The sequence below is a fragment of the Loxodonta africana genome, chromosome 3, assembly GCF_030014295.1.
Source record: "Loxodonta africana isolate mLoxAfr1 chromosome 3, mLoxAfr1.hap2, whole genome shotgun sequence".
NCBI lineage: Eukaryota > Metazoa > Chordata > Mammalia > Proboscidea > Elephantidae > Loxodonta > Loxodonta africana.
Window position 1 is genome coordinate 63143018 of NC_087344.1, and position 18952 is coordinate 63161969.

An 18952-nucleotide genomic window follows, 5' to 3' on the forward strand; every position below is an offset into this window, starting at 1 on the left:
AGAGCAAATTAGATTCCCATTTGATAGTTTGTACATAAAGTGTTCCATGACATTGTTTGCATTCCCTGCAATGTGTCTGCACTCCCCCCATGTCCACCCTGGGTTCCTTGTTTCCTTTCATCCTGATTTTCTACCTCTTCTTGCCTTCTCATCTTTGCTTTTGGGCAAATATTTCTGTTCTGATCTCATATAATTAATTGTTCTAAGGAGCACATTCCTCTTAGGGGTTACTGTTTATTTTATGGGCTTGTCTGTTGTTTGGTTGGAAGGTGGTCTCCTGGAATGGCTTCAGTTTCAGGTCAGAAATGTGTATTAGGGCCATAGTCTCTGGGGTTCCTCCAATTTCTGCCAGACCAGCCAGTCTGGTCTCTTTTGTGAACTTGAATTTTTTTTTTTCTTTTTATTGCACTTTAGGTGAAGGTTTACAGAGCAAACAAGTTTCTTATTAAACAATACACGTATTGTTTTGTGATATTGGTTGCCAAACCTACGACATGTCAACACTCTTCCTTCTCGACCTTGGGTTCCCCATTACCAGCTTCTCTGTCCCCTCCTGCCTCTAGTCCTTGCCCCTGGGCTGGTGTGCCCCTTTAGTCTCATTTTGTTTTATGGGTCTGCCTAATCTCTGGCTGAAGGGTGAACCTCCGGAATGACTTCATTACTGAGCTAAAAGCGTGTCTGGGGGCCGTACTCTCGGGGTGTATCCAGTCTCTGTCAGGCTAGTAAGTCTGGTCTTTTGGGTCTGAGTGTGTGTAAGTTAGAATTTTGTTTTACATTTTTCTCCAGCTCTGTCTGGGACGCCATTGTGATCCCTGTCAGAGCATTCAGTGGTGGCAGCTGGGCACCATCTAGTTGTCCTAGATTCAGTCTGGTTGAGGCTGTGGTAGTTGTGGCCCATTAGTTCTTTAGACTAATCTTTCCCTTGTGTCTTTGGTTTTCTTCTTTCTCCTTTGCTCCAGTCGGGGTGAGACCAGTGGAGTATCTTAGATGGTTGCTTTTTGTTCTGTATTTTTCTCCTGCTCTGTCCGGGACCGTCTGTTGTGATCCCAGACAAAGTGGTCAGTAGTGGTAGCTAGTACATACATACAATGGAATGTTACGCAGTGATGAAGAATAATGATGAATCCATGAAACATCTCACAGCATGCATGAATTTGGAGGATGTTATGCTGAGTGAAATAAGTCAATTACGAAAGCACAAATTTTTGTATGAGACCACTATTATAAAGTAACAACAAAAGATTTACACATAATAAAAAAAGAAAAATGACCAGTTCTTCTGGTCTCAGGGTTGTATAGGCTGTGGTTCATGTGGTCCACTAGTCCTTTGGACTAACTGCCCCCTTGAGTCTTTGTTTTTTTTCACTCTCCTTTGCTCTGGACTGGAAGAGACCAACAGTTATATCTTAGATGGCCTCTCACAAGCTTTTAAGACCCCAGACGCCACTTGTCGAAGTCAGATGCAGGACATTGTCTTTATGAACTATATTGTGCCAACTGACGTAGATGTTTCCCAAGTCTATGGTTCTTTGCCTTCAAGCCTAGGAACTTCATCCCGTGAAGTTTTGGTTCTGTCTAAAAGGTTTCCCTGCTGTGTCCCTTGCGTGCTCTATTGTCTATATTAAGATATGAGGAACACCTGCAGTCATGTATGTAGAAATATCCACCACCAAACTTGTATCTGCAGGTGGGTGTGCTCCTTTACACCCTACCACACCTCTTGGCATATCTATCTACCCATGTATCCATTCGTAAGTTATTGTTTGTTAATACTTATTGTTGCAGGATTGTCTATCCTATAGTAGCTCCTGTAGTTGCCCTTTATTCTTGCATTCCTCTCAGTGTCCTCTCATGCCTTGGTCACATGGTGCTGACTTCTCCCCATATTTTGTATTGCCTTTCCCTTCCATATAATAACACGTCATCTATCTATTTGGTAATTTTCCCTCCTTCCGCCTCCCATCCCGGGTAACCATTAAAGAATGTTTTTTATTTCATTTTTGTTTTTTTCTATATGTAAACCTTGTGTTGTTACTTTATAATGGTAGCCTCTTACAAAATTTGTCCTTTGCAAATCGACTTATTTCACTCAGGATAATGTCCTCCAAATTCATCCACGCTGTGAGATGTTTTGTGGATTCATCATTATTCTTTATCACTGCATAGTATTTCATTGTATTTTTTTTTATGTACTAGTTTTTTAATCTAGTCATCTGTTCATGGGCATTTAGGTTGTTTCCACCTTTTTGCTATTGCGAATAATGTTGCAATGAACACGGGTGTGCATATGTCTATTCACGTCATGGTTCTTATTTCTTCAGGGTATGTACCTAGCAGTGGGATTGCTGGATCATATGGTATTTCTATTTCTAGCCTTTGGAGGAAGTGCCATACCATTTTCCATAGTAGCTGTACCATTTTACATTCCCACTGGCAGTGTATAAGAGTTCCAGTCTCTCCACAACCTTGCCAATATTTGTTATTTTCTGTTTTTTTTTTAATTGCCAGTAATATTGGGACGAGGTGGTATCTCATCGTAGTTTTGATTTGTATCTCTCCAATTGCTAGTGATTGCAAGCATTTCTTCATATGTTTGTTAGCAGCCTGAATGTCTTCTTTGGTAAAGTGTCTGTTCATATCCTTTGCCCATTTTTTAATTGGGTTATTTTGTTGTTGTTGTCGAGGTGTTAAAGTTTTCCATAAATTTTAGAGATTAGACCCTTGTTGGATATGTGTAGCCAATTTCTTTTCCCCCCCAATCTGTGTGTTCTCTTTTGACTCTCTTGGACAAGTCTTTTTATTGAGCATAAGTATTTAATTTTTAGGAGGTCCCGTTTATCTAGTTCATTTTCTTCTGTGTGTGCATTTTTAGTTATGTTTGATATTCTATTTTTTGCCATATATTAGGGCTCCTACCGTTGTCCCTGGAGCCCTGGTGGGACAGTGGTTAAGGGCTCAGGCTGCTAACCAAAAGGTTGGCAGTTCGAATCCACCAGCCACTCCCTGGAAGCCCTGTGGGGCAGCTCTACTCTGTCCTATAGGGTTGCTATGGGATGGAATTGACTCGATGGCAACAGGTTTTTTGTTTTTTAACCTTTGTCCCTATTTTTTTCCTCCATTATCGTTATAGTTTTAGGTTTTATATTTAGGTCTTTGATTCATTTTGAGTTAGTTTTTGTGTATGGTGTGAGGTATGGATCCTGTTTCATTCTTCTACAGATTTGCCAGCACCATTTATTGAAGAGACTGTCTCTTCCCCATTTAATGGGCTTTGGTCCCTTATCAAAGACCAGCTGTCATAGGTGGATGGATTTACATCTGGGTTCTCAATTCTGTTCCATTGATCTATGTGTCTGTCATTATACCAGTACCAGGCTGTTTTGACTACCATGGCTGTATCAAGTAATGAGGCCTCCTACTTTGTTCTTCTTTAATAATGCTTTACTTATTCGGGGCCTCTTTCCTTTCCATATAAAGTTAGCGATAATTTTTTCCATCTCATTAAAGAATGCTGTTGGGATTTGGATTGAGATTGCATTTTATCTATATATCACTTTGGGTAATATTGACATTTTCACAATGTTAAGTATTCCTCTCCAAGAGCATAGTATGTTTTTCTATTTATGTAGGTCTGTTTTGGTTCAAAGCCCATGCTCTTAAACACATAGCACTAATGATGATTGCAACAACTAATATTTACTGAGCACTTACTGTTTGCTAGGCACTGCCCTCTGCACGTTATTAGACTCCTCACATCAACCCTAGGAAGCAGCAGTAACCATCAGTTCAGAGCTGGGTTTCTCAACCTTGGCATTGTTGACATTTTAGGTTTCATCATTCTTTGCTGTGGTGGCTGTCCTGTGCATTGTAGGATGTTTAGCACATCTCCCAGTTGTGACAATCAAAAATATCTCTAGACATTGCCAAATGTTCTCTGAGGGGAGCAAAATCACCTGGTTGAGAACCACTGGTCCAAAAATACAGCCAGTCAAAGGCGACCCTGACCCCACTCTCTTCCTTCATTCGATTTCCTGCTGCTGGGGCTCTCCATTGATCAATGCCAGCCAGAAGCCCATTGGCATGGGAGCCCACTGATTTCGTTCACACAGATCAGCCTCCTAGGGCAAAGAGCTGGATGAACAAGGTAGTTGACAGTGGATCTGGAGGGGCAAACACACCCATTATACAGATGAGGAAACTAGGACACAGAAAGGTTAAGTAACTTTCCCAAGTTGCACAGCTAATAAGTGATAGAGTCAGGACTTGAACCCAGAAAGCCTGGGTCCAAAGTCTTGGCTCTTACTCATTTGGCTACATTGATCCCACGATGTCCCTCTACGGGAAAGATGGTTGTTCTCCCCATCTCTCCTCCTGCCAGGGAAGGAGAAGGTGGGAGAGTGAGGTGGAGGGGGGAAGAGGCATGTCTGGCCTGAGGCAGGGGACTCCTTCAGACTTCTCCCTGGCTGTGACACCCTAGGTGCCTTCTATTCTGAGAAGCTGCCTGGTCCAAACATAGCTGGGCGAATTGTGGTCCTCAACACCAATTTGTACTATACCAACAACGAGCAGACAGTTGGCATGGCTGACCCTGGCCAGCAGTTCCAGTGGCTGGAAGATGTGCTGACCAATGCTTCCCGGGCCAGGGAAATGGTAAGGGCCCCTGTCTCCTCCTTCTCCCTTTTCGGGGTCACTTCTTGATCAAGTCTCCTGCCTCAGCACAAACTCATCCACCCACCCTGAGATGCCCACATCCTTCATCGGCCTGGCACCAGGAGGGTGCTTCTTCCATCCTCACAACAGCCCCATGAGGCTGGGATCCTGTGGTCCATTATAGATGAAGACCTTGGGGCTCACAGGAGCAGTGACAGTTCCGAGCTCACATGATAAGCGGTGAAGCCGAGACCAGAACCTTGGTCTCCAGACAAGAAGTCAGCATCCTTTCTACTGCTACCACACAGCATAGCTGCAGCCCACACTGTGTACTAGACCTTAAGGGATGCATAGTAGGTGGACAGCCCAGCTTGCCAGGTGTGTCCTGGAGGATAGGTCTTGTGTCTCATTTGCTAGAACCCCTGCACTGACCAGCATGTCACAGCAGGATCTCATGGCTGGTACTTTTGAGCACTCACCGCATCAGGCACATTGCTAGGTGCCTTGTATGGGATCATCTCATTTAACTCACAGAACTCCATGAGGCAGGTGCTATTATCGCCATCTTCCAGATGAGGGAAGTGAGGCTCAGAGAAGCAAAATGACTTGCCCAAGGTCACACAGCTGGTGTCCAAGCTGCAGTTTGACTCCAAAGCTCATGCTCTTAACCCCCACTGTTCTACCTCCTGCAATGGTAGCTAAGTGCCCAGGTACTGTTAGCTGAGTGACTTGAGGGATACAAGACAAGAATATATATTACCCATACCCATACTGCACAACCATGCAAGAATGGTTTAGTCACAGTATCTGAGCTCCAAGAGGAGAAGACTAGCTTCTGAAGGATCAGAGAGGCTTTATGGAGGAGATGCCTTTTGAGCTAGGCTTTAAAGTATGGGTTGTTGTTGTCGTGTGCTGTCAAGGCAATCCTGCTGATAGTGACCCTAAAGGATGGAGAACTGCCCCATAGGGTTTCCAAGGCTGTAATCTTTATGCAGGCAGACTACCCCATCTTTCTCCCATGGAGTGTTTGGTGGGCTTGAACTGCCAATCTTTTGGTTAGCAGCCAAGTGCTTAACCACTGTTCCACCAGGGCTCCTTGAAGTATGGGTAAGATTTACAAAAGTAAAAAGGAGAAGGGTACTCCAGGTGGCAGGTATAGTATGGGAAAAGGCACAGAGGTGGGCACACAGGTGGTACATTCATTGCTGGGCACAGAGAGAATGCCTGGATCAGCCGGGAAGAGGGAATGGGGAAGAACTTCAGAGATGTATTTGAGCTTGTCTGCCTGCCTTTGGGAGATGGGCAGATTTTGAGGAGGGAAATGAGGGGCTGGGTGGACAATTCTGAGCCCTTCTGGGCACCCTCTCTTCACAGGTGTACATTACTGGCCATGTGCCCCCAGGGTTCTTTGAGAAGACCCGGAACAAGTTATGGTTCCGGCAGGCCTTCAACGAGAGGTACCTAGAGGTGGTCCGGAAGCACCATCAGGTCATCGCGGGACAGTTCTTCGGGCACCAGCACACCGACAGCTTCCGGATGTTCTATGATGACACAGGTACTCAACCCGGAGGGCGGCTGCCAGCTCACTTCCCGCCTTCTCTCACCAGCCTCTCTCAGTTCTGCTGTCTCTCGCCTGAAAGGTGTCCCCATCAGTGTCATGTTCCTCACGCCTGGAGTCACGCCCTGGAAAACCACGTTACCTGGAGTGGTCAACGGGGCCAACAATCCAGGCATCCGGGTGATTGAATACGACCAAGCCACACTGAGCCTGAAGGTCAGGAGCCCTGGGTCTGCTGGGAAGACAGGGGTAGGGTGGACAGGGACCTAGACACATCATAACCTCCCCTAACTCTCCTTCCCACCCAATCCACCCACTATTGACCAATGAACCTTAGGAAGGTTAAGTTACTTCTGCCCTTCTAGAGCTCAGATTCAGAACCCTGAAGCCACCTCCAAATCCTGTCACTGAGTCAGGTCAATTCTTCTTTTCCCAAACTCCCTTTGCCCCTGGATCATTGCCACAGCCTCCTACCTGGTCTCCCTGCCTCCAGTGCTGCCCCACTGTAGCCCATCCGCTATGCACTACAGAAGGGATTCGTCTTTCTAAAGCACTGCTTTCATCCTGTTTCTCTCCTGCTCAGAAACTTTCAGTGGCTCCCCAGTGCCTGCAATATAAAGTTGGATCTCCTTGGCCTGGTACTCAAGGCCTCCTACACTCTGACCTCCAGCCCATGCCCACCTTTTCCCTACACTGACTCAAGCTGGGCTCAAGCCAAAGCAGGCCCCCAACTCATCAAGCGCTCCTTCACCTCCTAGGATGTGCTTGTGTTTGTGGAAATCACAAAGAAGCATTATTCTCTCATTTATTCAACAAACGTATTAAGCATCTGCCATGTGCTAGACCCTGCTCTAAGCTCAGGGGATACTCAAGTGAACAAAAACAGACCAAGTCACTGTTCTCCTGGAGCTGACATTCTTACAGGAAGCAACACACAAGAACTAAGTGAAATGAAGTATGCCACAGAGAGAAGTTCTAAGGAGGAAAACGAAGCAGGGTGGAGAGACAGGGTGGTGATGGGTAGGCTGTGTGTGTGCTATGTTACACAAGTCGGCAGGGTAAATGTCACAAATAGAGTGGCATTTCAGCAGAGTTCTGAGTGATGTGAGGGAGCAAGCCACGTAGGCACCTGGGGAAGGAGACTGACAGCAAGTCAAAGGCCTCTTGGTGGGAACGTGCTTCGCATGTTTAAAAGAAACCTGGGTACTTGGCACCATTTTGCAGGAGGCGCTTGCACCATTGCAGTGGGGCTAAGACACACTCTTTTTATGTTGCTTTTTATCCATTCGTTCTGCAAATATTTATATGCCAGGGGGCTTAGCATGATAGAAAATGCCCAGGCTGTGGGATAAACAAGAAGAGCAAGGAGGCCAGTGTGGTTGGAGTGGAAGGTGGAGGGGAGACTAGGTGGGAACGAGGTCAGATCACATAGGCCGTGATGAAGACTCTGGATTGGGAGGGTTTAGGGCAGAAGAATGAAATATTCTGAACTTAATTTCACAAAATCACCATGTCTGCTGTGTAGGGGCAAAGGCAGAGGCAGGGGAAACAGTTAGGGACTATATAACCAGCTGAGAGATGGGGGCTAGGCCCAGGGCTGTAGTGCGAGAGGTAAGAAGTGTCGGATTCTGGGTGTATTACGAAGGCAAAGCAGACAGGATTTGCTGGTGGATTGGATATGAGAGAAAGAGGAGTCATGAAGGACTCCAAAGTTTTCAGCCTGAGCAACTGAAGGATGAGGTTGCCCTTTGCTGAGATGGAGTGACTGTGGGAGGAGCCAGAATTTTCAGCTTTGGGCCTGTTAACTATGAGATGGCTAAATGGCATACAAGAAAATGCCAAGGGAGGCGGCAACTGGATGTCTGAGTTGGAGTTTCAGGAAGAGCAACATACAGAGATTTGATATGAGAGCTAAGAGCATCTAGAGGACATTTAAAGCCAGAGACTGGATGAGATAACCAAGGTCCTTGATTCTGAGGAGGAAATGTAGATAAAGAAGAGGTCTGAGGATTTTTAAGAGTATGGTCTGCCGCTCACACAGGCACTCATAGAATCTGAGCACAGTCTGAAGAATCCCCACCCAGCCTGTAACATGCCCTGCATCCTTCTCAGATAGACCTGGGTTTTAATCCTGGCTTAACCAGACATAGACTTTTTGATCTCTCTGTGCCCCAGTTGCTTCATCTGTGAAACAGGAATGACAATACTCTCACAGGGTTTTGAGAGGACTGAACGGCTAAGGTACTTGGATGCTAACAGAAGGACTGGCAGTTTGAGTCCACCCAGAACCGCCTCAAAGAAAGGGCTGGCGATCTACTTCGGAAAAATCAGCCATTAAAATCCCTATGGAGCACAGTTCTACTCTGAAACACAGAGTCTGAATCGACCTCAACTGTTTGTTTTTAAATGAAATAACATATGTAATGTGCCTGGCATGCAGTTGCTGTTCATATATAGCAGTTCCGTGTACTCTATCTCCAGTGACCTGAAGCAGGTATACATACAAATTTAACCCGAAAGTGTTGGACAGAGAAACTGTCTTAGTCATCTAGTGCTGCCAAAACAGAAATACCACAAGTGGATGGTTTTAACAAAGAGAAATTTATTCTCTCACAATCTAGCAGGTTACAAGTCCAAATTCAGGGCACTGGCTCCAGGGGAAGGCTTTTTCTCTCTGTCAGTTCTGGAAGAAGGTCCTTGTCCTCAATCTTCCCCTGAGGAGCTTCTCAAGCGCAGGGACGCGGTGTCCAAAAGTCACGCTCTGCTCCTGCTGCTGCTTTCTTGGTTGCATGAGGTCCCCAACTCTCTGCTTGCCTCCCTTTCCTTTTATCTCTTATAAAAGGTGGTACAGGCCATACCCCAGGGAAACTCCCTTTACATTGGATCAGGGATATGACCTAGGTAAGGGTGGTATTTCAAATCCCACCCTAATCCTTTTCAACATAAAATTATAATCACAAAATGGAGCACAACCACACAACACTGGCAATCATGGCCTAACCAAGTTGATATATACGTTTTTGGGGGGACATGATTCAATCCATAACAGAAACTCTTCCAGATTCTAGTCCTGAGGATGCACAGGAGTCCCAGGGGTCTGGAGTGTATCTCAGTTCCCACCAAGTTCTACTTGGCCTGTGGTTAATCCCACTGTTTATGTTGCTTTTTATCCATTCATTCTGCAAATATTTACTAAGCATCTTTTATGTGCCAGGAGCTTGGTGTGACAGAAAATGCACAGAGTGTGGGGTAAACGACCTGGGTTCCAATCCCGGTAGGATCCTGGCCAAGTGAACCAACCTCTTTAGGCCTCAGCTTCCTCATCTGCGAAATGGAGATAATAAGTGCAGTTATCTTATCAGATCCAATCTAAGAATGTCTGCCAAACATACTTAAAAAAAAGAAAAACCAAAAAACCGGTGCCTTCTAGTTGATTCCAACTCACAGAGACCTCAGAGTAGAACTGCTCCACAGGGTTTTCTTGGTTGTAATTTTTACTGAAGCAGACCACCAGGTCTTTCTTCCTTGGTGCTGTGGGTGGGTTCACACTGACAACCTTTAGAAGTCAAGGGCAAACAGTGTGCGCCACCCAGAGACCTTACCAATAAATGCTCAATAACTAATGGTGGTTATTTTGGCTGTAAAGAAGCTGGGGGCAAATGCAAGGTGTAGGATGGGAGTGGAACCTGGCAGCTGTTAAAGGCAGGCCTTGCACCGCCTCCCCATTCCAGGACACAGTTACCTACTTCATGAACCTGAGCCAGGCGAACGCGCAGGAAACACCAAGCTGGGAGCTCGAGTACAAGCTGACCGAGGCCTATGGGGTGCCGGATGCGGGCCCCGCGTCTATGCACGTGGCGCTAGGCCACATCGCCCGCGACCAGGGAGCACTGCAGCGTTACTACATCTACAACTCTGTTGGCTACGGCAGCCCGGACTGCGAGGAGGCCTGCCGCGTTGAGCACGTGTGCGCCGCGCGTGAGGTGGACTTCGACGCGTACACTGCTTGCCTGCGCAACTCTGGCGCCTCACCGGCGCCCAAGCTCGCGCTGCCGTTGGCGGCGCTGCTGGGCCTGTGCACCCTGCTCGTGCGGTGACCTTGGCGCCACACGCTGTCCCCTGGGCAGCTCACCTTCCTCCTTGTAAAACCTGGGGAACATCACCCTTTGGAGACCCGGACTTTTCAATCATTTCTCCTGCGCCCCTAGAGAATTAGTAGGGGGCAGCCGGATCCGGAAATGAAGCACCAGCCCCCCCCCCACGACGTTTCTTTCAAGTTTCATGTCTTATTAAAAAACAATGTGCATCGTGCATGTTATTCTGTGCGGTTTTTCCTTTAATATGTGAGTAGTTTTGAACTCACAGTGAACGTTTCTCCCTCTCTCTCCACAGTGATGGAAGTAAAATGAGTAGCCCAGGAAGATGCGCCCTGGTGATCCGGTGCCCTTTGTGTAACTCGCTGCCCGAACTCTGGGCACGCTTAATTTGCAACGTTCACCACTTAGGGATCAGAACGTGCCTTTTTGTTTTGCTTTTTGCAACCGAGCCGATGCGAGGGATCATGAGTAGAGCCCGGGCTCTAATCTCCTAGCCCTTCCCGCCATCTTGGGCCTCTGTCGTTAGGTGCCATCCAGTCGATTCTGACTCATAGCGATCCCGTGGGACAGAGCAGAACTGCTCCATAGGGTTTTCTAGGCTGTAATTTTTAGGGTACAGACCGCCAGGTCTTTCTCTCGTGGAGCCTCTGGGCGGGATGAATCGCTGGCTTTTCAGTTAGCAGCCAAGCGCTTAACCGTTGCGCCACCGGGGCTCCTTGTCTTGGCCCTCTAGGCGCCTCAAACATAAAATAAAATCGCTGGGAAGCCTGCTGAACTAAGCGCTGTGCGCCTCGGACGGTCGGTTTTCAGGCCTACCGGCCCTTGGGATGCACCCATTTGGGCGGGGGTGGGGGACGGGTGGCAGAGCCAGAGCCCCGAGCGGCATCCAGGGCCGCGGGAGACCAGGCCTGACGTGGGGCAGGCCCGCGCAGGGTCCAAGGGCCTCGCTCCTCCCCGGACGAGGCGGGGCGGGGAAGTCCCGCCCAGCAGGCCCCGGCCCAGGGCCGCCCCGAGGGCTGTGCCTGTCTCCTTCCTGAGTTGAAAATCCCGGACCCCAAGGGTAGGCCGGAGCCGCAGAGAAGGAGGGGTTGGGGGGAGAGGCAGGCGGGCCATGCCCTCGTCGCCCCACGCCGCCCTCCTTCGGGACCTGGTCCTGGGCGTACTGGGCACTGCCGTCTTCCTGCTCGACCTGGGCGCGGATCTGTGGGCCTTCGTCCAGTACGTGCTCAGCGGCTGCTACCTGTGGGCAGCGCTGGTGCTGGCGCTGCTGCTCCTCGCCTCGGTCGCGCTGCAGTTCTTCAGCTGGGTCTGGCTGCGCGCCGACCCCGCCGACCTGCACAAGTCGCAGCCCTCCGGCCGCTGTCTGGCGCTGCTACATCTCCTGCAGCTGGGCTACCTGTACAGGTGAGCGCTCCGCCCTCGGGAAACGGGAAGGATACCGAGCCTAGGGGGCGCCTCCTGAATTTGGGCTACTAGTGTTGGTGAGAGTCCTGACACGGGGGTTGGGGGTGGGGGGGAGGGAAGTGTGGAAAGTGAGGGGACGAGGGAATCGGGACTGGAGACAGGAAACAGCCCCACAGGTGAATGCCCCGCCCCTTAAGGGAAGAGAACTGCTGAAAGCCCTTAGAGCTCTTCTAGTCTACCCACCCTTGTACAGGCGAAGAAACTGAGGCCCAGGGAGGAAAGGGAGGAGCACGGGCTTTGGAGTCAGGTTTCTGGGATCTAATTTTGCCACCTGTGACCTCATTCCGGCGTCACTCTGAGCCTCAGTTTCCTCCTCTGTAAAAAAGAAGAGGTAGTCTAGAGATAGCTCTGCCAGGCCGGCCTACTGTGAGGTGTGAAAGAGTTGGAAAGTGCCTAGCACAGTGCTTGGCATGAAGTCAACTCCACTGTAATGGCAAAGACCTGCAGCCTCAGTTCAAAGCCTGGCTGTTCCTTCTAGCTGTGAGCACAGTGTTGGGCAAGTCGCTTGACCTCTTCAGGGTTTTTTACTCATTGTTCCAATGGGCATGGTAACAGTGCCTACCTCTGAGCTTTGTGAGCATTAAATAAAATGTATGAATTTCCCTGGCACAGAGTAAGCATCCAGTAAATGTCAGCTAGCATCAGATTACCTGGGCCACCCCGGGAGTTTCAGCTGTCCTGACCCCAGAGCAGTGCTGTGCCCTCACAGCTGCCTGGCTTGCACCCTTTCTTTCCCAGTTATATTCTCTTCCTTGAACTTTTGCTCCCCACCGCCCCCAGACTGAACACGAGGGCAGAGATGGTGTCTGACTCATCTGTGTCCCATGAGCCAGCTGGGACTGGGCTGGGTCTCAGAGCATGTGTGTGGATTGTGCTTCTTTTTAGAACCGGCAGGGCTCTATAGAGGTGGGAAACCGAAAGCAAGGTGTCAGAGTCATAGGATGAGGTCAGGACACGGTGTGGCCTGGGTGGGATGGTGTGGCTGGAGCCAGGATCCCCTTTTGAATCCATTTTTGCAGATTCTCTCCAGATCCTGCCTTGACAAAGCTGCAGTCTCCAGGAGTGGGTTAGAGGAACTTTGACTGCGTTTTGCCCTAGGGACCATAGAGGCCTCAATAAAACCCCAGATGGGTGGGAAGGGGCACAGTTATTATAGTCCTGGGCAGGCATGACAACATCGAACACCTTCCCTTCTTCTGTTTCTGCCAAGCACGAGTCAGACAGACTGCTGAGCTTCGCTGCCTATGCGCAGAAGCTCTCAGTGGCTCCCTGTTGCCCACAGGATAAAAGGCCTTGCTCCTTGGGCTCCTCTTCACAAAGTATGTTTTGTTCACCCCTTGCTTTCGAATCACCTGGGGATGCCTATTTAAAATGCAGATTTCTGGGCTCCTTCTGCAGACTGAATGAAAATCTATTCATTCTTTTCATGGTTTTGCATAAAGGGGATCTCTGCTTCCAGTCCAATCCTTGCCCCCCTCCATAGGTAGGGTGCTTTTTTAGAGTACTGTCTGACCTGGGTGTGCCTGTGCTAAGAAGTTCTCAATGGCTTCCTGTTGCCTGCAGGATTCCAAAAGATTCTTATGCCTGCTAAAATTTGAGAACTACCGTCTTATGAATTCAAACAGTCTTGGGTTCAAATCCTAATCGCGCTACTTATTAGCTTTTTGATCCTGTTTCCCCATCTATAAAATGGGGGTGTTGCAAGGAGTAAATTGGACAAGGTTTTGTCATGCGCTTGGGACAGTGCCTGGCCAGTAGGAGCAGCAGTAGTTGCATGTATCCCCATTTTACAGATAAGGAAACAAAACTCAATGAGGTTAACTTGCTTGCCCAAGGCCCACAAGGTGTAAGTGACAGAGCTGGGATCGGAGCCTGCCTGCATCCACCAGATGGTAGGGGAAAGAGGAACACCACCAGACACTAACCTGGCCCCTTGGGCATCTTATGTGCTGCCTAGGTGTGTGAAGGGGCTGCAGCAGGGGCTGTTGGCGTGGCGGCAGGAGGCACCCTCAGAGTTTGAACTGGCCTACGCCGACTTCTTCTCCCTGGACATCACCATGCTGCGGCTCTTTGAGACCTTCTTGGAGACAACGCCTCAGCTGACGCTGGTTCTGGCCATTGTACTGCAGAGCGGGCAGGCTGAGCACTACCAGTGTGAGTGATGCACCAGCAGCCAGCCCCTCTGTGGGTTGGGAAGGTTTCCCTCTAGTGTCACGAATATTTGCTCTTTTTTAAAAAGGTTGCTTGGAAAAGAGGAGAAATGCTTTAGTCAGGCAGCCATGGGTTCAAATCCAAAGTCACTCTCTAGCTGTATGACTTTGGGCAAATGACCCAGCCTTTCTGAGGGTCAGTTTGTTCTCATCTGTAAAATGGACACAGTCAGTGCTTCTACCTCATAGTGTTGATGAAAGGATTAAGAGATGATGCACATAAAGCAAAGTGCTTGGCGCATCATAAACCTGCATTGTAATTCTCACTGTTTTGAAGATAGCAGAGATAAAGCGTATGGGGTACCTGACACAGACTAGGCAACTTGTTAGTCATTAAGCTTTTATTGTGCACCTTCACATACTCAAGTTTTTATTCAGCACCTGTTCTGTGCCAGTCAGTGTACTGGGGCACAGTGGTGAATAAGACAGACACAGCCCCTGCCCTGCCAGGATGACAGAATATAAAATAATAATTACAGAAAAGTATGTCCAGTGATCTGAAGGGGAGAGGCAGGTGACAGAGGCTGGCAGGGCCTCAGAAACCGTGGGGAGAAATTTGTACAGTAAGGAGCTTTCAAATGAATTTTGCCTGTAAAAGGGAAGTGACTTGCCCAAGCAAGGTCACAGTGGCTAAGCTAGGACTCCAACTCATCTCTGATTCAGGGCCCTGGGCTCCCCCTTCACCACTGGACACTTCGAGGGTCCCTGCTGTAAATGCTGCGGCATTTACAGTCCCCCAAACCCATTCCCCCCGCCGTCACTCGCTGTGTGACCCAGGGAGCCTGGCCTTAGTTTCCACGACTGTACAAGATGAGGGTCGAACTCGATCTTCGAGGGCCCTTCCAGCTTCTGCTAGTCCAGATCTGTGATAATTTTAAATCTGATAACAGCAGTCTTCATGATTGAGTTTCCTGCTATTAGCCAGGCACTTTGCAAAGTCCTTTGCAGTCTAACACTGTTCGTGTTCCCAGCAGCCCTTAGGTCAGTGCTGTATTTATTTATCTCCATTTTACACCAAAGGTAAGAGGTGCAGAAAGGTGAAGTGACTGGCCCTGGGTCACACAGCACTCACTGGATATATAGTTTTTATCCATTTGAGGGAGGTGGATGTCTAGGACCATGGTCAAGTGGAGACATTCTACACTGTGTGTGTATGGTGGGGTTTGGGGGTGGAAGAAGACGTATTTTTAGTAGCTAGGTACTGTGGTCAGCCATGGGGATCCCAGGTGAGCAGGCCCTGTTTCCTACCCTGGAGAAGCTGAGGGATAAGGAAATAGTAGGTAATTACTGTGTGATAAGGCTCCAGGCTTTTTTTTTTTTTTTTTAAGGCTCCAGGCAGAAGTGGGTGGGGTATTACAGGGACGCAGACACAGCTGAAGTGGGTGAGTGGGGTCAGGATGGGTGACTTGGGTCAGGATGGGTGACTCTAGGGGATATTCAAACTGGAACTTGGAGAGCAAGTGGGAGTAGGCCAAGTGAGGTGGGGCATGTGCTCCTGCCCCACCTAACATGATGGCAAAGGCTTGTCAAGGTCTTAGAATTTGGCATAGTGGGCCCTGCTGAGAAGTAGAATGTGGAATAGTTAGAAAGGATGACGGCTGCAGATCTGGTTCTAGGCTGGGAGTGGGTTCCTGGAACATTATAGGTGCCCAGTAAATATCTGTGAAGGGGGCAGGGGAGGAAGCATTCTAGAAACATTCTAGAGCTGCTTCTATCCCTGGAGGTCCTGGTGCCCCTAGCCCAGAATAGGGAACCAGGAGTTGGGATAGGATCTTGGAAAATCAAGAAAAGGGGCCAGTCTGAATGTGGAGGGGAGGAGCGAGGGGATGTTCCCTGTTCACGGCAGGACATCCCTCCTGCCCTAAGTGTAGCCTTAGCCAGAGCTGGGAGGGTTGTCTCCCGGTGGGATTTCCTGCCTCCCTTTCTGAGACTGAGTGGGGGGAACTGGAAATGCTGATTCTTAGACCCAAGAGAGACTTGGTCTTGTCTGGGAAAGGAAGGGTTACAGGGCCCTAGAAGATGGTAACCTAACAATAACCACAGAAGATGCTCAGGGTGTGGCCAAGGCCTAGGGGCACCAGATGCAGGTAACTTTTTACAAGTCATGTGCCCTCTCATCTTTGAAAAATACACTATGATCGCACCTGAAAAGTAACGCATAGCAGTAAAGGGAAAACATCATATTTGACTTCCAAATCTTTTTTTTTTTTTTTACTGGTTTTGTGAACTTATTTAATGATCTCCAGCTGCAATTAAAAAAAAAAAAAATGCTTACCTCAGGTCTCTGGGTGGTACAGATAGTTTAGGCTTAGCTACTAACTGAAAGGTTTAAGAGGTATCGGCACCACAGAAGAAAGGGCTAGTGGTCTGCTTCTGTAAGATCATAGCCATTGCAAACACTGTGGAGCAGTTATACTCCGACACGCGTGGGGTCTCCATGAGTTGGAATCTACAGCAACGGGTTTGGCTTTTAGTTTTTAGTACCTACCTCAGGATTATAAACCACCCCCCGCCCCCCGCCAGTACCTGTGACCTCTTGGGAGTACCAGGCAGGCTGCCCCCAGGGCTCACCTGTTTCTTCTTACTCTTTGTAGGGGTTGGCATCTGCACATCCTTCCTGGGTATCTCGTGGGCGCTGCTTGACTACCACCGGGCCTTGCGCACCTGCCTGCCCTCTAAGCCGCTCCTGGGGCTCCGCTCCTCCGTGATCTACTTCTTGTGGAACCTGCTGCTGCTGTGGCCCCGAGTCCTAGTCGTGGCCCTGTTCTCAGCCCTCTTCCCCCACTATGTGGCCCTGCACTTCCTGGGCCTGTGGCTGGTTCTGCTGCTCTGGGTCTGGCTACAGGGCACAGACTTTATGCCAGGCCACTGCTCTGAGTGGCTATACCGCGCAACAGTGGCCACCATCCTCTATTTCTCCTGGTTCAACGTGGCTGAGGGCCGCACGCGAGGCCGGGCCACCATTCACCTGGTGTTCCTCCTGAGTGACAGTTGTCTCCTTGTGGCTACCTGGGTGACTCATAGGAGCTCGCTGCCCAGTGGGATCCTGATACAGATGTTGCTGTCTGCGGGTGCCTCCAGCTTCCTTTTGGGTCTGGTTCTGCGGCTTGTCTACTACCGCTGGCTGCATCCTAGCTGCCGTTGGGAACCTGACCAGGTGGATGGGTCCCGGGACCTCCTTTCCCTCGAGTGGTGTCTGCCACCTCAGAACAGGCGCATGACCCAGTTGGCTCGGAACTTTTTCCCGAAGGCTAAGGATGACACTGTTTCCTCAGGGAAGGGAGAGATGAATGGGGTCCTTTGAGCAATGTTTGACTCTGCTAGGGGACCGATAAACAGTGAACTAACTGGTAGAAAGCAGAAGATAAGCTGTTTATGGTGCTATGGGCCTTGATCCTCTCAACAAGAGCTTGATGCCTGATCTGTGCCAGCCACTGGAGACCGGAGTTGAGTAAGACATAGGCCGGCCTTCCAGGGGTTCACAATGTGAACAAGATGAGAAGGGCTGGATCCTGGAAGGTCAGTGGGCCCCAGTTATGTACAAGACACTTTGGGAGGAAAGAGGAGACTTCTTTTTTTCTCCCCCACCAAGCAGTATAACAGCTGGCCCCAAAGCTTCCTATCCTTGGTATTTATACCTCCCTTTTAGCCACCTCTAAAATAGTTGGTAGAGGAGCTGTTCTACCCTTTGGTTCCCCTCTCCTGGACTAGAAGACCCCAGGACCTCCAGGATATCCTTTCTAGAATTCTTCCTCCTCTGTCGCCACCCCATTCAGTCAGTTCATTTAACAGATGTTAATTGAGAGCCTCTTCTGTGCCAGGAATACCATCCTAGCTTTGGAACCTGGAACAAGGTCAGCTGCCACCCTAGCTTCATCCCCTACCCTCTCCATTCCTGGGTAGGAATATCAAATGCTAGAGGACTGAGCCAGGGATGCTAACTCTGGCTGGTCGCTGGTCCCTGTCAGCACCCAAGGGCCATAGTACAGATGATGCAGCCTCTGCTCCTGCTCGCAAGGGACCGCCTTTCAACCAAGTGCCTTATGAACCTATGGTCTGGGCCATGGTTCAGCCCCACAAGTGTTGTTTTATTCTTTAGCCAGCGCACCTCCTACCTCAGAGTCCACTTGTGAGGAAAAGAATGTGCATGTACGTCTCTGCAGGTGAGAGACATGTATGTATCATTTTTGTTTAGCAGTATTATTATATTATTATTAAAACCTTATGAAATCTTCCAACTAGCCTGTGTCATGAAACCAAATCTACTGCAGGGTTCAAAATCTCCTGGAAAGACGGGATCAGAGACAAGAGATTCTCTTCTCGAAATTGGTAAAGGCCCCTGGGACCAGAGAAGGGGCGGCTGGCTTAGATAGGACTTTCAAACTTTATTTCCAAGTTTCAGGAGCTGGTGAGCCTGTGTAGGGCTTCCAGCTGGACATCAGAAACGGGATGTGGGCTGACTCCAGTGCACGCCGTTAACCACCAGCTTTGTTGCTGGGCTCGGCAGGAATAGCCCAAACACCTCTAGTACCAGGAAGTGAATACGAGAGCCCATATGCAAAAGCACTTTTTGTTGGGAGCTCAGGGAGGGTTTTATGATGAGATAGCATCTTAGTCATCTAGTGCTGCTATAACAGAAATACCACAAGTGGATGGCTCTAACAAAGAGAAGTCTACTCTCTCACAGTTTAGTAGGCTACAAGTCCAAATTCAGGGCGTCAGCTCCAGGGGAAGGCTTTCTCTCTCTGTCGGCTCTGGAGGAAGGTCCTTGTCATATAGTCTGGGAGCATCTCAGTGCAGGAACCTCAGGTCCACAGGATGTGCTCTGCTCCTGGCACTGCTTTCTTGGTGGTATGAGGTCCCCATGTCTCTCTGCTCACTTCTGCCTTTTACATCTCAAAAGAGACTGGCTTAAGACACTAATCTTATAGATCTCATCAATATAACTGCCACTAATCCATCTCATTACATCG

The 18952-nt window shown here is 49.0% G+C and overlaps 2 protein-coding genes across 3 annotated transcripts in view; both read left to right on the forward strand.

Moving 5' to 3' along the window:
- The window catches only part of SMPDL3B (sphingomyelin phosphodiesterase acid like 3B), a 35111-nt gene extending 23645 nt beyond the window's left edge, over positions 1 to 11466 (forward strand). The window contains exons 5-8 of one of the 2 annotated variants that reach the window (XM_023554291.2): positions 4478 to 4650; positions 6025 to 6205; positions 6291 to 6424; positions 9940 to 11466. In XM_023554291.2, coding sequence (XP_023410059.2) covers positions 4478 to 4650; positions 6025 to 6205; positions 6291 to 6424; positions 9940 to 10305 — 854 coding nt within the window. In that variant the 3' untranslated portion in view covers positions 10306 to 11466. Of the gene's footprint in view, positions 1 to 4477; positions 4651 to 6024; positions 6206 to 6290; positions 6425 to 6791; positions 9856 to 9939 lie in introns of those variants that run through there. The other variant, XM_064281570.1, reaches the window with a different exon arrangement.
- Positions 11409 to 18217, forward strand: XKR8 (XK related 8). The gene is made up of 3 exons (XM_003415270.4): positions 11409 to 11709; positions 13727 to 13923; positions 16574 to 18217. Exons 1-3 carry the CDS (start codon positions 11417 to 11419, stop codon positions 17281 to 17283), a joined length of 1200 nt encoding a protein of 399 aa, XP_003415318.2. The 5' UTR covers positions 11409 to 11416; the 3' UTR covers positions 17284 to 18217.
- Positions 18218 to 18952: the final 735 nt, after the last annotated feature.